Source organism: Diplotaxodon limnothrissa, linkage group LG18, assembly GCF_057381915.1.
Source record: "Diplotaxodon limnothrissa isolate DT_005_m linkage group LG18, D_limnothrissa_male_GT1.1, whole genome shotgun sequence".
In the NCBI taxonomy this organism is placed as follows: Eukaryota; Metazoa; Chordata; class Actinopteri; order Cichliformes; family Cichlidae; genus Diplotaxodon; species Diplotaxodon limnothrissa.
This window is the reverse complement of record NC_140613.1, coordinates 18993081-19009905: the sequence shown is the minus strand read 5'-3', so window position 1 is coordinate 19009905 and position 16825 is coordinate 18993081. Positions and strand designations below refer to the sequence as shown.

The 16825-nt window shown below is 40.0% G+C and overlaps 2 protein-coding genes across 2 annotated transcripts; both read left to right on the top strand.

Moving 5' to 3' along the window:
• The first annotated feature begins 1608 nt into the window (after positions 1-1608).
• agxtb (alanine--glyoxylate and serine--pyruvate aminotransferase b) lies at positions 1609-7227 on the top strand. The gene is made up of 11 exons (XM_085376903.1): positions 1609-1966; positions 2394-2586; positions 2711-2775; positions 4309-4409; positions 4497-4567; positions 4654-4738; positions 4862-4960; positions 5144-5213; positions 6142-6237; positions 6448-6576; positions 6905-7227. Exons 1-11 carry the CDS (start codon positions 1691-1693, stop codon positions 7010-7012), a joined length of 1293 nt encoding a protein of 430 aa, XP_085233029.1. The 5' UTR covers positions 1609-1690; the 3' UTR covers positions 7013-7227.
• A 118-nt stretch (positions 7228-7345) lies between these two features.
• thap4 (THAP domain containing 4) lies at positions 7346-16342 on the top strand. Its single transcript, XM_085376904.1, has 5 exons — positions 7346-7576; positions 14259-14412; positions 14737-14846; positions 15512-15615; positions 15744-16342. The coding sequence occupies exons 1-5, from the start codon at positions 7552-7554 to the stop codon at positions 15858-15860; spliced, it is 510 nt and encodes a 169-aa protein (XP_085233030.1). The 5' UTR covers positions 7346-7551; the 3' UTR covers positions 15861-16342.
• Positions 16343-16825: the final 483 nt, after the last annotated feature.

The window sequence follows — 16825 nt, the reverse complement described above, 5'->3', positions numbered from 1 at the left end:
AATATACATGCTTCAAGTAAAATATAGCATGCTATTGGCTGCACTGGACTGTGATAAAAATCATGTTTAAGGGTCTACTTTCTCATCACAACTGTTAGCAAGTATTGTGATTATTAGTAAACATAAAAACAGCCATTTTCAAAAAGTCTAACTGTGGTTAGATGGGAAGGAGCTCACAGTCTTTATTTTGTTGATCATTCCCCTGCTCCTCCTCCTCCTGCTGCTCTGTTTTAGTGGATTTTGAGTGTTGGGTCCAGTGCAAAGGCCAGTGATAGGATAAACCAAGTCCACCTATTTACGAGTGGTTTAATTATTTACCCAGAACCTTCTACTGACCCTGCTGAAGAAAAACTGAGAAATGCTGCAGAATTAGTCAAAGTAAAGCAAAGGAATCAAACACTAGATTATATTTGTAGTCAATTTGTAGAAACGTTTATAAAGTCAGACAGAACAACTCCTGATCAAGTTATATGTTCAACTTAATGCTTTGGAAATTGCTGTCCAATATGCATCTGTTGCTTGAAGCATAGACGCTGTTTCACTACAAATAAGATATGTTGAGGTTCAGCTTGGAGGAAGCAGTGAAGAGTGCCCAGTAGCTCTGAAAGTTATAACAACTTTTTTTTCTTAATTTAAAAATATAATATCTCTATCCTGCCTCCTTTATCTGGATTTCCGATATCCAGTAAATCTATAGGTTGCTGTTCTGTTTGGAAACAAGAAAACACTTGTGTAATAACCATATGATCATTTATATTTTTGTTTCTTATCAAGAGAACGACCCCACATAATAGCATATGTCAATACTCATACACATTAGATAATAAGCCCGAGTTGTTTGTTGGAGTGTGTTGTGTTCATATGAGTGGATGGGTGGGTGGGTGGGTTGGTAGGTGTGTGGCTGTTTGTTTCCCTGCCCCACTTCTTCCGCTGAGAGAGCAGATTGGCTCTCTGAGAGGAAACTCCTCTTTACAGACTGAATACTTGCAGTTACAAAATCAACTAACCTACAAACTCACCTCAACTGGTTCTAAGCTGACAAGTGTAGGACTTCATTTTTCCACATAGTTCAAGAGTCAAGTGTGTTGATTTAGACCAGAAATGAGTCACCAAAACCAGTTGTGGTGGATCCAAACTGTAAAAGCTGTAGTAGACCTCTGAGTCTTTACAGGACAGTCTTGGCCAGACATAACTTAAGTATAAATTACACTAAACAGTATTGAATAACTTGTGTCACTAGGATGTTTAATAGTTCTACCCACACACGTTTATTACTAATGCAATGAAAGGTTTCCCAAAATGGTTTTTAATCTCCACATATAGTTTTTCCAACATTAAAAGGCCCTTATAAAATTATGATATGAGAGGCTTAAAGTTTAAAGTTTAAAACGTTAAAAAAAAGTTTAAAAGCTTCCACTATCTCTAGCATGAGAACAGGAAGCTACAAAAACTAGGCTATAATAAATAAATGTGTAGAACAGTACATTCTCATTACTACATGCATTGCTATTTGGTGTGTCGTCATGCACAAGATGCCAACCCTTAAGTGTGACGCACAACACTTCGTGGCCAGCAGGTCAAAGACCTGTTTGTTTTAAATCTTCACCTTGTCACACACTCCGGTTCAGTCTAACTGTCTCGCATAAGTGACCTCACCGGACGCAAGCTTCTCAGTATCGGGTCATCAGCCATGATGCAGCGGGCATTGTTCAGCCGGGGCGCCCTGCTCGCCCAGCAGACATCAGCGGCCCTCGAAGGTCCGCTGGCCGCGAGGAGCGCGCCAGTGCTGCTGCGCCAGGACCGCTCCATGTCCTCCGTCACTATACCGCCGCCGGCATGCATGCTGCGACCACTGGAGGTGCCTCTTCGTTACCTGTTCGGACCGGGACCGTCGAACGTTCCTCCACGCATCTTAGCTGCAGGGTCCAGACCAATAATTGGTCACCTGCACCCAGAAATGTATGAGGTAAGTGCTTTTTGTTTGAGTTAATTTATACTGGAAATTCAAATTATTTTTATCTGGGAAATAGGAACGGCTTCCTAATGTGGTGAATCTGGACTAGCTCTGTAAGTTTGTGACCAGTGGATATTTTTGTTTTCCATCTTTGCTTTGGCAAGGCCTAATCATCATTTTTACCACTAAAATTGCTTTATTAGATTGAAATTTTTGATTTTAAGTTGTTTTTGGCACACAAATAACTCAGACCAAAAATTCTTCTCTGTCTTTTTTTCATGTTAAAATTTATTTTTAAAAACAACAACAACAAAAGACCAAATGTATCCTTAGGACATAAGCTTGTGCGTAATTACGCACAGCCCACCTGAGCGTCAACAGTGACCATTCCTGGCAAATTAAACTTGAAATTATTTCCAATTTTCACTTCGTGTCACAGATCATGAATGACATCAAGAAAGGAATCCAGTATGCCTTTCAGACAGAGAACAACATGACTATAGCTATGAGCGGCTCCGGGCACGCGGCTATGGAGTGTGCGGTATTCAACACGGTGGAGCCCGGAGAGAGCGTGCTCATAGCCATCAACGGGATCTGGGGAAAGCGCGTTGCAGAAATTGCAGAGAGGATGGGTAAGCGTTTACGCACAGGTTTACGCACACTTAATAAGTACACTACATTGATACCGATTGTTTAACTATTAGCCAATTTATGTATTTATTCAGTAGCTTACAGAGAATATGTTTTTATCTGTAGGTGCCAATGTACACAGAATGGTAAAAACGCCTGGAGGATATTTCACCAATACGGAAATTGAGCAGGTATTTAAAGATATTGTTGAAGGAGAAATTATTACTATAAAATAAAATAAAAATATCCGCCCGAGCCCATGATGCTAAAGGTGAGATTTTTAATCCTTACATATTGTTCAAGTCTTTTCTTTCTGCCCTAACTTTGATGAATATACCTAAAGCGAGTATTGTAAAATGTCAGTGTTGGTCAAATAAAGGAAAACGTTGGTTTTAGGGAATCTTGAAATTGTGAAACTGTACTTGCCAAGTGTGTGTGTTTCATGTCTGTGTGCACAAAGACACAAAAAATACACGTCTGTCTGTATTTTTGTATGGGCCAGTGGTGACAGAGTTAAAGGTTGACCATGACACTGTCCTCTGACACTGTCACCAGAATTGTCCTGCTGGTCTGTGAAGGATCGTGGAGGGGATCTCAAAACAGTGAAGTAGTAAAAACAAGCTTTGCAGTATTCAGTGATATTTTGTGCACAATTGGAAAAAAAACCTGGAGTGGTCAGAGGGTGAATTTAGACATGGTGCCTTGACACAAGATTTAAAATAGGGTGGTTAGCACTGTTGCCCCACAGAAAAAAGATTCCTGGTTTAAATCCTGGCTGGGGTGCATGTTGCATGGTCTCCTGGGTATTCTGGGATCCTCCTGCAGTCCAAAGACATCAATGTTAGGTTAACTGGTGACTCTACACTGGCCATAAGTATATGAGGTATTTGTTATAATGAATAGTTAAAGTGTAACTTTCAGTTCAAAGCACTTTGAGTGGACAGTAAGACAAACTCTAAATAATGGAAAATATGTTACATTTACACCTGCAAGCATGCCACCCATGATTATTAAAATCTATTTATTCTGCCCTAAGTGAGATTAGAACAGAGACCAAGACCAAAATAGGCCTGAAGGGCGTCATAAGATAATAAAGGCACCTGAGCTGCCATTTCAGAGAGTGTGTGAACACATGTGCAGGTCCCACGCACTCCTGTCACTGCTGTGAACAAACAGACTAGTTTGCAATAAGCACATTTTGTGTTCAAAGTTTTAATTAATGTTAAATGAATATTGTTAATATTCATTGTTATGGTATTATATAATATATGGTAGTGATTGAGATTTTTTAATCATATAGCAGTGATGAGTGTTGTAATGGTTATAAAGAGTTGTATAAGAAATCCTAGCATTTCAGGATGTTCTTACCATAGTCACTTTCAATAAAATATATTCAAATCATTATGGCTGTTAGTGTCTTCATGCCTTAGAGAAATGGTATTATGTGATAGTAGATGTTTTTTTCTACAAAAAAGGGTGCTATAAAACTTCTGAAACATTAACTAAGGTTTAATCATCTATTTATGTCAGACAGGCTATCGATACATCCTAAATAGAGCTGTACTTTAAAATTTTGTATATTATGAGGGAAAGCCTGGCGTGGCTGAAACAAATCTGTGAAGGCATGAAATTTGAACAGTATGTAAGGGTTAAGTTGGGTAAATCACTAAGATTCACTTACACCATGCACACATGATTAAATTTGTCTTCACATCTCGCCGTAGGCCATAAAAAAGCACAAGCCTGGCCTGTTTTTCCTCACACACGGGGAGTCCTCTGCTGGTCTGTGTCACCCAGTTGATGGCATTGGAGACATCTGCAGAAAGTGAGCCTCCCACCACATCAGTCTAAAACAGCGCATAACAGATTATAGTGTCATATTTCTCACTCCTCATTGTTACATCTCGCGCAGACATGACTGCCTTTTCCTGGTCGACACAGTCGCTTCACTCGGTGCGGCACCAATCTTTATGGACAAGCAAAGTAAGGCGGTGATGAAAGATCAACTTCCTCTCCTACCATCAGATGCGCCTGTGTGGGATTTAATCCGTCTTTTATTGTGTTTCCAGATATCGATATCCTCTACTCTGGTTCTCAAAAGGCTCTGAATGCACCTCCTGGTACAGCACCCATCTCTTTTAATGACAGAGCATGGTAAGGAGGGAGACGGTGGAGTGGTTATGCATGCATCTTATCCTAAATTGTTACAAATATTTAAAATAAAAAACACACAAAAAAGCAAAAAGTAGTTCAGGCAATGCTATCTCCTCTGCACAGCCACAAGATGTTTAACAGGAAAACAAAACCAGTCTCCTACCTCTTTGATATGACACATCTGTCCAACTACTGGGGCTGCGATGGCAAACCAGCAAGGGTGTAAGTCCACAGCAGATAACTGATTACAAGCTGATTGTTGGTAGTTCCAAATACCCTCTAAACTTTAGTTTAAAGTTAAATGTTGCAGGAAAACTCCTAGAATGAGAAAAAAAAATTCAAAAATATTATTCAAGCTACTAAACCTTGAATTGTAAAAGTGTCATTGTGTCATGTGGCTTTTAGATACCACCACACCGGTCCAGTGTCTGGATTCTTCGCCCTGAGAGAGAGTCTGGCCATTCTTGCTGAGAGGGTAAAGGGATATTTCCCAACTTCTTCAGTCACATTTCTGAACAAAAAATCTGTAATTTCTAGATACTGTTATTCTTTGTATACAACACAGATTTCCAAAAAGGTTTCGGAAACTATGCAAAGTACAAATAAAAACAGAATGCAATGATTTACAGTATCATAAAGCCATTTTTCATTCACAGCAGAACACAGAAAACATATCAAGTGTTTAAACTGACAAAATGGACCATTTTATGAAAAGAGGGTAATTTTTTAATTTGATGGCAGCAACATGTCTCAACAAAATTGGGATAGGGTACTGTTTATCACTGTGTAGCATCCCTTCTTTTAAAAGCCGCCTATAAGCGTCTGACAACTAAAGAGACCAAGAGGAAGGCTGCCCCATTTTTGTCTAATATCATATTCTAGCTCCTCGACCGTCCTGGCTCTTCTTTGTCATGTCTTTTGTTTCATGATGTTTAGTCACAAGTCTGGACTGCAGGGCTCTGCTAATATGAAGCCATGGAAACATATGTTGCTCTCTAAGATGCTCTTTTTATACCCAATCATGTTACTGATCTGTTGCCAATTAATGCACAGTGCCCCAGCTTTTTGAGAACTGAGGATGTGAGTTGTCTTTTGAAATTATCTAACTGAAAAGTATGTTATACAGTCAGTATTTTAGTGAGTGAACTGCCTTCTCTTTTATGTTTGTGCTAACTAATGGAGTAAATTATGTGAGGCAAAATGTGCATGCTTCCTTTGGTAGTTACATGATCTTTTAGACTCCAGGCATCTGAGTGATCCCAGTCAAACAAAATAAATGTTATAATCGTTGTCTGTTTAGTAACCTCTGAGTTGGTATTACTGACAGGAACACTATCAATGATCAAGTCCCTACCCTTTTAGGTATTTATTTCTAAACACAATAAATCTTTGTCTCCCTCTAGGGGCTGGAGGAGTCCTGGAAGAAGCACAAGGAGGTAGCAGCCTACCTGTACAGAGGACTGGAGGATCTGGGCCTCAAGCTATTCGTCCCCGAAAGAGTGAGACAGAAATGCAAGAAAATAGCATCGTGGTGCCATGAAAACATAGATACACAGAGAGAATAAAGGGGATATTTACATGAAACAAAATAATAGAGACAAACAAAACAACACTGTACAACTTAGCTTTATATTTGTGTTGCTTTTAAACTCACTGGAGCAGTTTTCCTTGTGTTGCGACGAAAGCCATTTTTTATATGTGTCCTGCAGGATTTGAGGCTTCCCTCCGTCACCACCATTGCTATCCCTGAAGGCTACGACTGGAGGGAGATGCTGACATATATCATGAAACATCACCACATGGAGATGACAGGAGGACTGGGCCCTTCCATTGGCATGGTGAGTTAATTTTACAGTCATTATTGGTGGTAACTAATTCTGATGTGTAGTAGTAGTTTCAGGGCGTTCTAGCTTTTCAGCTTCCTGTCCTGTTGTCCTTTTCTCTTAAATTAACATGCATATCTTGTCTTGAATCAAACTAATCCAGACAAACAAAGATATAATGTTTAAGGACCATTTCCAGGTACTGTGTGACAGGTTTAATTACAATGGCTTTTTAACAACAGCAAAGTCATCACTTTGGTGTCTGAGCAGCTTTCTGAATCATCCTGCTGAATTGCTGCAGAGTATACTCATGTAATGTGCTTTCCATCTCTCATTTAATTAGGTGATGAGGATTGGATTGATGGGATACAACTGTGAGAAGACTAATGCTGACATGGCACTGCACGCCCTGGCAGATGCTCTGAAAAACTGCAAAAAAAGCAAGCCTTAAGAGCCTATATTCCTAAACCACTGACTATGTACTAATTCATTAGGGAATTTAAAGAAAAGAACACTCAGTGTCCGTATGAAGGACAGTTGGAACTGTGCATACATTTTGGGAATGCTTTTATGACTACAGGGATTTTAGAAAAACACAGTTTTTTCTTGTATAAGTAGGCTAATGATGAAATAAATAAACAGATATTATTGGGCCCATGGTGAGTGCACTGAAAATGTCAATAAAGTGAGCTTTATTTTATCAAACACCTGTTCTGCATGGTATGCTCTGGAGAGAAGAGGAATGACAGCTGGACTGGTGTGACAGAGGAGGACGCTAGGGACAGGATGAGGTGGATTCAAATGATCCGTTGTGGCGACCCCTAAAGGGAGCAGACGAAAGAAGAAAAAGAAGGGAGTACTTCTCTGTGCATACTACGTTTCCCAGGATGCCTTGCGTAAATCTACATCATTCTGCGTCAACACCGCGCTGTGCGTGGAGTGACGTTTCTGTAGTACTGGCTAAGTTTGGCTGTTCCGAAACCGACTGTAATGGCCTGTCCTGTCAATAACACGGGTAGGTTATTTTTTATTTTTATTTTAAATTGAAAAAACAACAACAACATTTTAACAGTTTAATACTGGTAGTATTATTCTCAATCGTCATCAGCTCCTGTAAGCACAAGCTAACTGTGCTGACTTTTAATGTTACTTATAAAGGCTCAGACGTTTATAAGTGTAGTATCTTTGTTTTCGTGTCATTCGAACTCTCTTTGCACTTTAACTCAAGCCAACTGCACAGTTATTTTTCTATCTTTAACTTAACCAAGCTAACTTCAAAGTTAGCCTCGTTAACAGTAAACAAACTACCACCGGAAGGACCGAGCTGCTCCTGTGACGGTCCTGCGAGGACAAGTCCTCAGTTTTATCTTTCATATCAACAGCGTTTAGATTTAAGGTTTCGATTTACATGAGAGGTTGTTGTAAAACGAAGACCTTCGTTTGCAGCAACATTACGCCACCTAGTGCAGGGCTCTAGACTTTTTTCTTAGGTGCACCAGCACAAATGTGAGGTGCATCCAAATTTTTCAACCGAATCTCTTAACCCCACAGTTTTACATGTTCACTTGAAAAAAATTCTGTCCATACAGACAATATTGATTTGTAATTCTTTATTTGGAGCACAGTTCTACCAGAAAGATAAGTTACTGAAAAAGTGCTTGTGCTTAAGTGCTTTGGCACTCTTTGGCAATATTGTAGGCAATGTCAAACGTAATCATCATCTCGGACTCCTCTGAAGGCCTGTTTGCTGCTGCCTGCTGCAAAAAGGCATGGGGAGAGGGGACACTTGGGTAGTGCATTTATCACATCATATAATGTGTTTTCAGGATACACTGTGCGTTTTTAGCGTTTCGATTTGGAACGTATTAGCAGGACTGCCATGGTCTTTCCAAACTCATGACAGTAAATGCAGTTCATCATGTTGTCAGCTTTACTGTATCTTAGCCAGGGAAACGGGTCAAACCACTCTCTTTGAAATACACTACATATACACTTTCCCCCTTTTACTTTCAGTGGGGTCTGGCTCGGAGTCGATCGTATGTGGCTCACTATCTGATGCCGTCTCCAGACCAGTGTTAGGCATAACCTGAGAGGTTGATGGTTCCGTGTCAGAGCACTGGCTGTGAATTTCACATGGATCGGGCCTTAACTTAATAAAAAAGTTATAAATCGTTCTTTTCTCATTACCCACAGCTACATCCACAGCCTAGGCTACTTACTAGGACTGGGTATTGTCAATGATTTATATAATCAGTACGATTCGATTCAATTTTGACTCTGACTGGTTTAGACCACGATATGGGCAAAATGTGTGTCTGACCACACAGAGACTTTCACAGTTTAGGATACTTTTTTTTTTCTTTTTTTATTTGAACGGCTGGTCGCACCGGTTGGACCTAGGATTTTTTTTTTAGTTGCACCATTGAGAAATTAGGTCGCATGTGCAACCAAATTGGTCACACTCTAGAGCCCTGAGCATCCAAAATTGCTTCAGTTATCTCTCTCTTTTTCTTCCTGTGGGACACCACTTCTGCCTTCTTGCCCTCCATCATTAAACCAAATGAGCCGGTCACGCAGGGCTTTGGTTTGACCAGCGATGTAGCATATTCAGAGAAGATTCATCATGCACTTTCAAAGTCTTGTCACAGGACAGCGCAACTGTAGTGTAGGATGCAGTGTGATTTTTTTATTTTTTATTTTTATTTTTTTTTAAATTATTATCATTATTATCATTATTATTATTGAAGGCTCGTTCCTCCTGGATGGAAATATATAAATGTGTTTTAAAAGCTAATAAGGCTCCCTGACTGCATTAGTGCCCTTTTATTTTCTATGACAACAGCAAAGCATTGGACAAAGAGGTGGATTTTTTTTGTTTTGTTTTGTTTTGTTTTGTCTTGTTTTTGTTTTTTTTACTAAAATTTCAGCTGAGCAGCACGGTGGCATGGTGGTTAGCACTGTTGCCTCACAGCAAGAAGGTCCTGAGTTCAATTCCACCATCAGGCCGGGGTCTTTCTGTGTGGAGTTTGCATGTTCTCCCCGGGTACTCCGGCTTCCTCCCACCGTCCAAAGACATGCAGCTTGTGGGGATAGGTTAATTGGATAATCCAAATTGCCACTAGGTGTGAATGTGCGAGTGAATGTGAGTGTGAATTGTTGTCTGTCCCTGTGTGTTGGCCCTGCGACAGACTGGCGACCTGTCCAGGGTGTACCCCGCCTTTCGCCCTATGACAGCTGGGATAGGCTCCAGCGCCCCCCGCGACCCTGAAAAGGATAAGCGAATGGATGGAAAATTTCAGCTTCAAGAACCACCTCCTACATATAAGATTCAGTAACAGAAATCCCACAAGAAACTACTAAGGAACAGTGAGGCATAAACCCTTTACGAGAGCAGCTCCCAAATGTGGGTCACTGCTCGACCTGGATACCTCACTGTGACCTGACCTGCAGGTCTGGAGGCATTTTCGCAGGAGTGGCTCAACGAGGCCAAAGAGAATTACGCAGCAGAGCTGACCTTTAGTGCGCTGAGACGCAGCAGTGCAGCGAAGATCTGAAATAACTTTGAGGTCCTGCACACAGCTGAACGGTAAATATTTTGCAGTTTAGATGCGAGTGCTGACCATGTGTGCACAATCAAGCATGCGCTGATTAATGCATGTGGAGTTCTTTGCTCTAATGTGAGACTAAATGAATACAGCACATTTGAATCAAGATCTGTATTCAGTGCATCATTACGGCCCTATTGTTGATTACTATTGATTACATTGTTGATTACTAGCCCAGACACTGGGTTTGTTTTCGGTCATTATCTTGCTGTAGGCACATACTAGGCACATACCAAAGGGCACTGCAGAATGCTGTGGTAGCTGTTTGGGTTCAGGGTGCCTCTTACTCTGTACAAGTCACCGACCTTGGATCCAACAAAACAGCCCCAGACCATCACACTTCCTCCTCCATGTTTGACAGTTGATGCCACACACTGTGGAACCATCCTTTTGCCTACTCGAAGCTGTACAAAGATCCTGTGTGATGAAGCAAAGGTTCCAAATTTTGATTCATCAGTCCATAATACCTTCTTCCAGTCTTCAGTACTCCAATAGCGGTGTTTCATGGCCCAGGCAAGTCCCTTTGTTTTATTCTGGCATCTTAGCAATGGCTTTCTTGCTGCAACCCGTTCTCTCAAACCTGCAGTTCAAATTCATAACGGTTGTGAACAACAGGGTTGGGACCAGAGTAGATGAACTGGATGGACAACCAACTTTGTCAAGTCAGCATTTGGCTTAAGTCACTTTGCTATGTCATTAAAAAACAACATCATACAGACTGTGTCCACTAAACTAAAATCAACACTAATACCCGTTAAATGTAAATTTTAAAGGGTACTTACAAAAGTCAGTCCACCTTTACAACAAATTCAAAGAAAAAAAAAGTTGCCTTAAACCACAATTATGAACCAGTATGCACGATTGCAGCTATACACACATATGGAAGGAGACACTACATAAATATTTGTCTCAGATTGCAAAGGCAAATCACGAGAAAAACAAAAGATATCACTCTGGGTGCAGAAGTGGACCCATGAGGCACGTGTGCTGCATTTTCTGCACGTTTTAAATGGTGCCGTTGAAATCCACCAAGTGAACAGGTGAAAAAACACAGAGCTGGTAAAACATAAGATCAGCTGTGAAACTATATAAGGGACTGGTAAATTTTAGAAACCAGAGAGACAAGTGGAGAAGAATCAAAGGTGTTTAAGTTGGAACACTGAGGGCAGCTAAATGGGTTCTTCAGTTCACTTAACAGAGTCTGTAGCATGGGTGTGAAGATAAATTAAATTCTATTGTTTAGGAGGAGCACTAACTCCAGCTGTGTTTTCAAATTGACGTTGCTTTAAAATAACACGTTAAATGCCTGTTGCGTTGCCGTATTTTTCTCGCACCTCTAAGGGAGGACCTAAGACACCAAGCAAGAATAATAAGAGAGGGCGTGTAGGTAAATAAAGTGATTTCGTTCAGAGACTGGTTTAACATTCATTTCTCAGAATGGGCACTGCCTACCCCAGCCACCACTTCTTGTCTCTAATGGAAAAATAGTGAATTTCTTTTGATGTGTTTACTGTTTCGCTCTCGTAGCGTGCAGCCTTAGTTGACTTTCTTCCACGCTCAGCCCTTTCCCTATGATGATACACCTCAGCTGCACTTTTAGAAGAAGATGACCTTCAAGGCTTTCTGTCCACAAAACCAGTAGGATGTCGTTTAGCTTGTTGAAAGGACATATTTTATCAAATTCCATGACCTGTTTTCTTTTTCTTTTTTTCTCCACTAAATCCTACTGAGTAGTTTAGGTACTTAAACCTGACCAGACTCACACTGCAAACTCAAAGGAAAAATAGAACTTAAAGCAGAAAGCTCCTCTATGCTTTGGCTCAGGAATTGACCTTCTTCACATTGAAGTGTCCCTGTGTGACACGTGAATGGCTCATATTGTAAGGTGCTTCGAGGTTTTAGTGAGATTGGAAATTTCCATTTACCATCTTGTTTGACTTGCCTCTGCTTTATCCAGAATGCCAATGAAAGGGACCAGATTATGTTCTCATATTGTGTTATTCATAAATGCAGCTTCACTTATTTCCAAATCATCAAAACCTTTTTTGCAGTTTATTTTACTTGATTGAGAGGTAGTGTTTTAAAATGAATTTTTATATTATTGGATCACATCACATTGTTCAATTCCTCAAATTGAAATAGCCAGTAATGGTGAAGTTTATCTTGTGATAAACTATGAGACTTTTGATTTGGTAATGTGGTACTGGAAAGTATCGTTAGTTTAAAGAAAAACTTTTTTTTTTCCACCAGGAATATTGCTTTCAGATAATTAACAGCACTATGCATGCTACCTTACTGCCACGCTTTCATTCCCTGTTGTGTAATTTCAATAGAACATGCATGTTTCTGCATAATAATTGTTGCTTAGCTGGTTTCAGGCTGTTTTGTAGGTAATGTTCCTCCAGCAGTATTGTGTTGTCCATGGATTCTTCCACTGGTTTCACCTGGTTGTAAATACCCTAAGGTATCAGAAGATGGTGGTAAACTTTAATTCTCAAAGCTCAAATAAAGAGGTGTTGTAACATCTAAAACATGGCTGAACATCACAAAGAAAATGGGAAACGGTGAGTTTATGGAAAAAGCAGCTTTGCTGTAATGCCAGAGATTTGTAGTGCGCTCGAGTCACCATGAAGAGTTCCACTATGCAGCGGATATTCCCCTTCACAAACTGGCACATTTACACTCCAGTCATTTGCCTTAAAATCATCATTTTATTATTACAGCTTAAAAAGCTGTGACATTGTAAAGAGTTGGAAAATAAGGGTTACAGTTAATAAAATAATTAACAGATGTCTCCTCCTTCCTATGTGGTGACTACAATAATTTTGCTTACAGTGCATCCAGAAAGTATTTACAGCACTTCACTTATTCTACATTTTATCAAGTTACAGCCTTTTTACAACATGGATTAAATCCAGTGTTCAAAATTCTACCCGGAAAAAAAATGTGGAGAAAAAAAAAAGTTAGCTTGAGCCCCTTTGCCAGTAATTACAGCCTCAAGTCTCTGAGCTTGATGCTACAAGCTTGGCACACCTACTGTTGGGGAGTTTCTCCAATTATTCTTTGCAAAACCTCTCAGGCTCTCTCTCTCTCTCTCTCTCTCTCTCTCTCTCTCTCCATACATATAGATAGATAGATAGATAGATAGATAGATATAGTTTTGTTTTCTTTACCCAGTCATGTTTGTTGGCGGTTTGCTTGGAGACAATGCATGCCATGTACATCATGCTTCCTAAAATTGATTAAGAGTAATTTGTGGATATTATCAGTCTCAGTAAATCTTAATTTGTTTTTAATGCTTTGTTCCACTGCATTGAATGACGTGACAAATTTAGCTCATCTTTTTTTGCTTGGGAACATTTCTCTCTGGTAAAGTCTGCCTGTCCAAGTATCTGGCTCTCTATTATACCCATTTCTCTAAATGTGACATATTTTCCTGGGATTTAGCCTCAGACTTCTTTTTCTTGCTACAAAATCTCCACATTTGTTGAAACTGGCCAAAAAGCTCCTTCTTTTAAAGCCATTTTGGATGGAAGCTACTGTTTGGCATGTAGTGTTGTGTTTTCCTTCTTCTGGTTCCCTAAAAATAGATGTATGCAAGTTTGAACGTTCCTGTCGGAGGTTTTTTCCCTGCCTCTAAATGGTCTTTGAGTCTGCACGTAGTTAAACAAAGAGCGTGGGTTATTTTACTTAACAAAGTGTGTGCAGTTTGCTTTTATCTCTGCCCATCTGATACACAAAAACGTGTTCTGTGCTTGACTTTCTGACTGTTTTTTTTAAGTAATAAGAAAAAATTCTAGTGGAAGTTTAAAGAGTTTAAAAATCCTAATCTTTTTGATTAAAGAGAGCTTCTGTTAAATATATTTGGTATTAAACATTATCATGCCATGACATTTTTCTTTTAACTGAAGATGGTTCAGATTTTAAGTCTATCTGCCCAAGGAGCAAATCAAACAAATCCAGTTTGAATCCTTCAGAAAATGATTCTGTTACATGATTACATGATGAAGCTTCTTTTTTCTTTTCTTTTTTTATAGTAATGCTGCGTAATTTGTTTGTTTGTGTCTTGTGCTTTATCTTTTTAACCATCAGTGGAGCTGAACCCCACCCTCCTCCCTCTGGAATGGCTTCTGGGCACCTGGGAGTGTGATGAACCAGGAGAGGGCTCCTTCCCCACCATAAAACTTTTCCGTTACACAGAGACGCTGCATTTCAGTCATGTAGGACAACCAGTCATCAACTTCATGTAGGTTATATGAAGAAGTGGCAAATCAAGTAATAACAGATATTTATAGATTGGAACATTTAGTCAATATAACTGCAAGGTCACTGGCTGTTCTGCACGTCAGAATATCTTACGAGTGAACTGTGTGACTTTGAGTTCAGTGTTTCAAGAGAACAGACTCATAAATTATGCTTAAGTTTAACACGCTGGAAAATGTCTTTTGTGTAAGTTTTAAGTTTGTGTATTTCATTTAAATTCAACTGGAATAAAATTAATAAAATCTGCCGATAACAAGAGCTCGTCACCGGACGTCACATGATCTCCCACTGATGTCGTGTTTTACAGGTTCAATGCATTTCATGCCGAGTCTAAGAAGCCCCTGCACAGAGAGTGCGGGTTTGTTCGAATGCAGCCGGGGACTAACAGAGTGGCCTTCATCATTGCACAGAACTCAGGTGAAATTCACGTCATTGTATTCACTTTTTTTTTTTTTCATCAGATTGGACTCTGGTTCAGTTGTAAAGGTCATGTGATGTGATGAGTCCCGATGTACCTTTTGTAAATGTGCATCAGCCTCGCTCGTCATCACCAGTAACCACCCCACAAGCCTGTAGGCCCTACAGCCTGATGGGGTGTTGTCGTCACAGGATTTTGAAACTGATACCATTGATGTGTCCACCAGGAGGCTGAGGGGTAACACTGGTCTCAGCACTGGTGGCCACCAGTATTTTTAAATGAAGGTGAACTGACAAAATGTTTAAAAATGTTATTACAGTGCTGGTAATTTTCTTTTTTTGCTCTGGATAAATCCTCTTTAGGGGACCAAAAGTGTCTCTCAGTGCAAAAAACAACACAATAATGTCTGGATTGCTTTTGGCTGGCTTTTCCTGATATTCAAGCTTACAGGGCCGAGTAAATGTGTTTTACTCATCTGTGTTTTCCTGCTATGACATTCAATAACCACAGGAAAGAAAACTATTTCAAACAGTATTTTTTCAAAGCTTACTGCAGTGATAAAAAGCTTTTATTAGATCACATTTGTGGCAAATTAATTATTTTTTTCCAGTGATTTACCCTTCTTTCAATACCCACACGATACCCCTTGTGTCGTCTGCTGCAGGTCTGGTGGAAATCGAGGAGGGAGAGCTGACAGGGCAGCAGCTGAGCCTGCAGTCCCTGCAACTAGCCCGAACCTCTTTTGCAAAAGAGCCTTACGTAAAGCAGGTAAAGCTAATCCCGAGTCTGCAAGACGCACTCACTGAGCTGCAGAAATAAGAGGATTAAATATGACACTTGGCCATCAAACCTCTTGTGATCAATAAAGTGACTCCTGCTCGCTTTCCCCTCTTTAGATTTGCAGAGTGTTTCAGCTCCGGTCTGACGGGAAGCTGGAGCAGACAGTTTCTATGGCAACAGACAACCAGCCCCTGATGCAGCACTTGCGCATCACCTACCGTCGATCGTCTTGAGCAAGCAGGAGGGCTTCTCATGCACTGAAATAAGTTTCCAGATATAAAAATATATCTGGAAACACTCGATCAATAATTCCAGCTGTGCAAGAAAAACATAAACAAATCTACAGAGATATACCTCTATACTGTTATGTGGTAAAAAGGCTGTGGTATAACCTGTTGAACTGAAATAATCAAACTTAATCTTAACCACTAGTTAAACATCACAGACAATATCAGGATGTTCATGGTGTATATTTAATCTGTAAAGCTATTTCAATGTGAAGATAATAGAAGTACTATATGTGACTGTCACTGCACTATCATAAAATTGTAAGCTAAAGCAGCTGGAGACATTGCACTGTCCTTTGAATGTGGGCTTCAGGGGTTTTTTCTTTTACTGAGTGGCACTATGTAGAAAAAAAAAGGACTATTTAAGGCCACTGTTTTCACATATGTGCTCACAGACATCCATGTCTGCGTGGGGGCAGCTTCGTGTGCTGGATAAATTAAATTACTCATTTTGTCTTTGCTTGTTTGAGTCTATTAATGCATTTCTGTCCTGATGGATGATACAAATCTGATTAGCGTGTGTTAATGCACTGCAACACACAACATCGGCGCTGGAAACACGAGAAGACACTGCAGGCTGACACACGATGACTGTTACAGCCATGGTTTTTAAATAGAAAGCGCCATATAATGTAAACACAGAGCTAAGATTGTGGAGCACCTTGAGGAACAGTTAAAGCTCTGATGTCTTTAGTTGCGTGATATTATAAATCCTCGTGTAAAATTCTATTTTTCGCTCCGTTTTCTTGCCTTTGTAAGAAGAGGGACAAATTGGGTAAAGGAAGCGACTAATTCCCTGCAACAAAGGGGTCCTGTTAACACTTTTTCCACCAGTTGTCTGCCTCAGGTTTTCAAAATTATCTAAGCCGCTTCTTTTTAACCAAATCCAACTCTTCCTCAATGACCCAGGC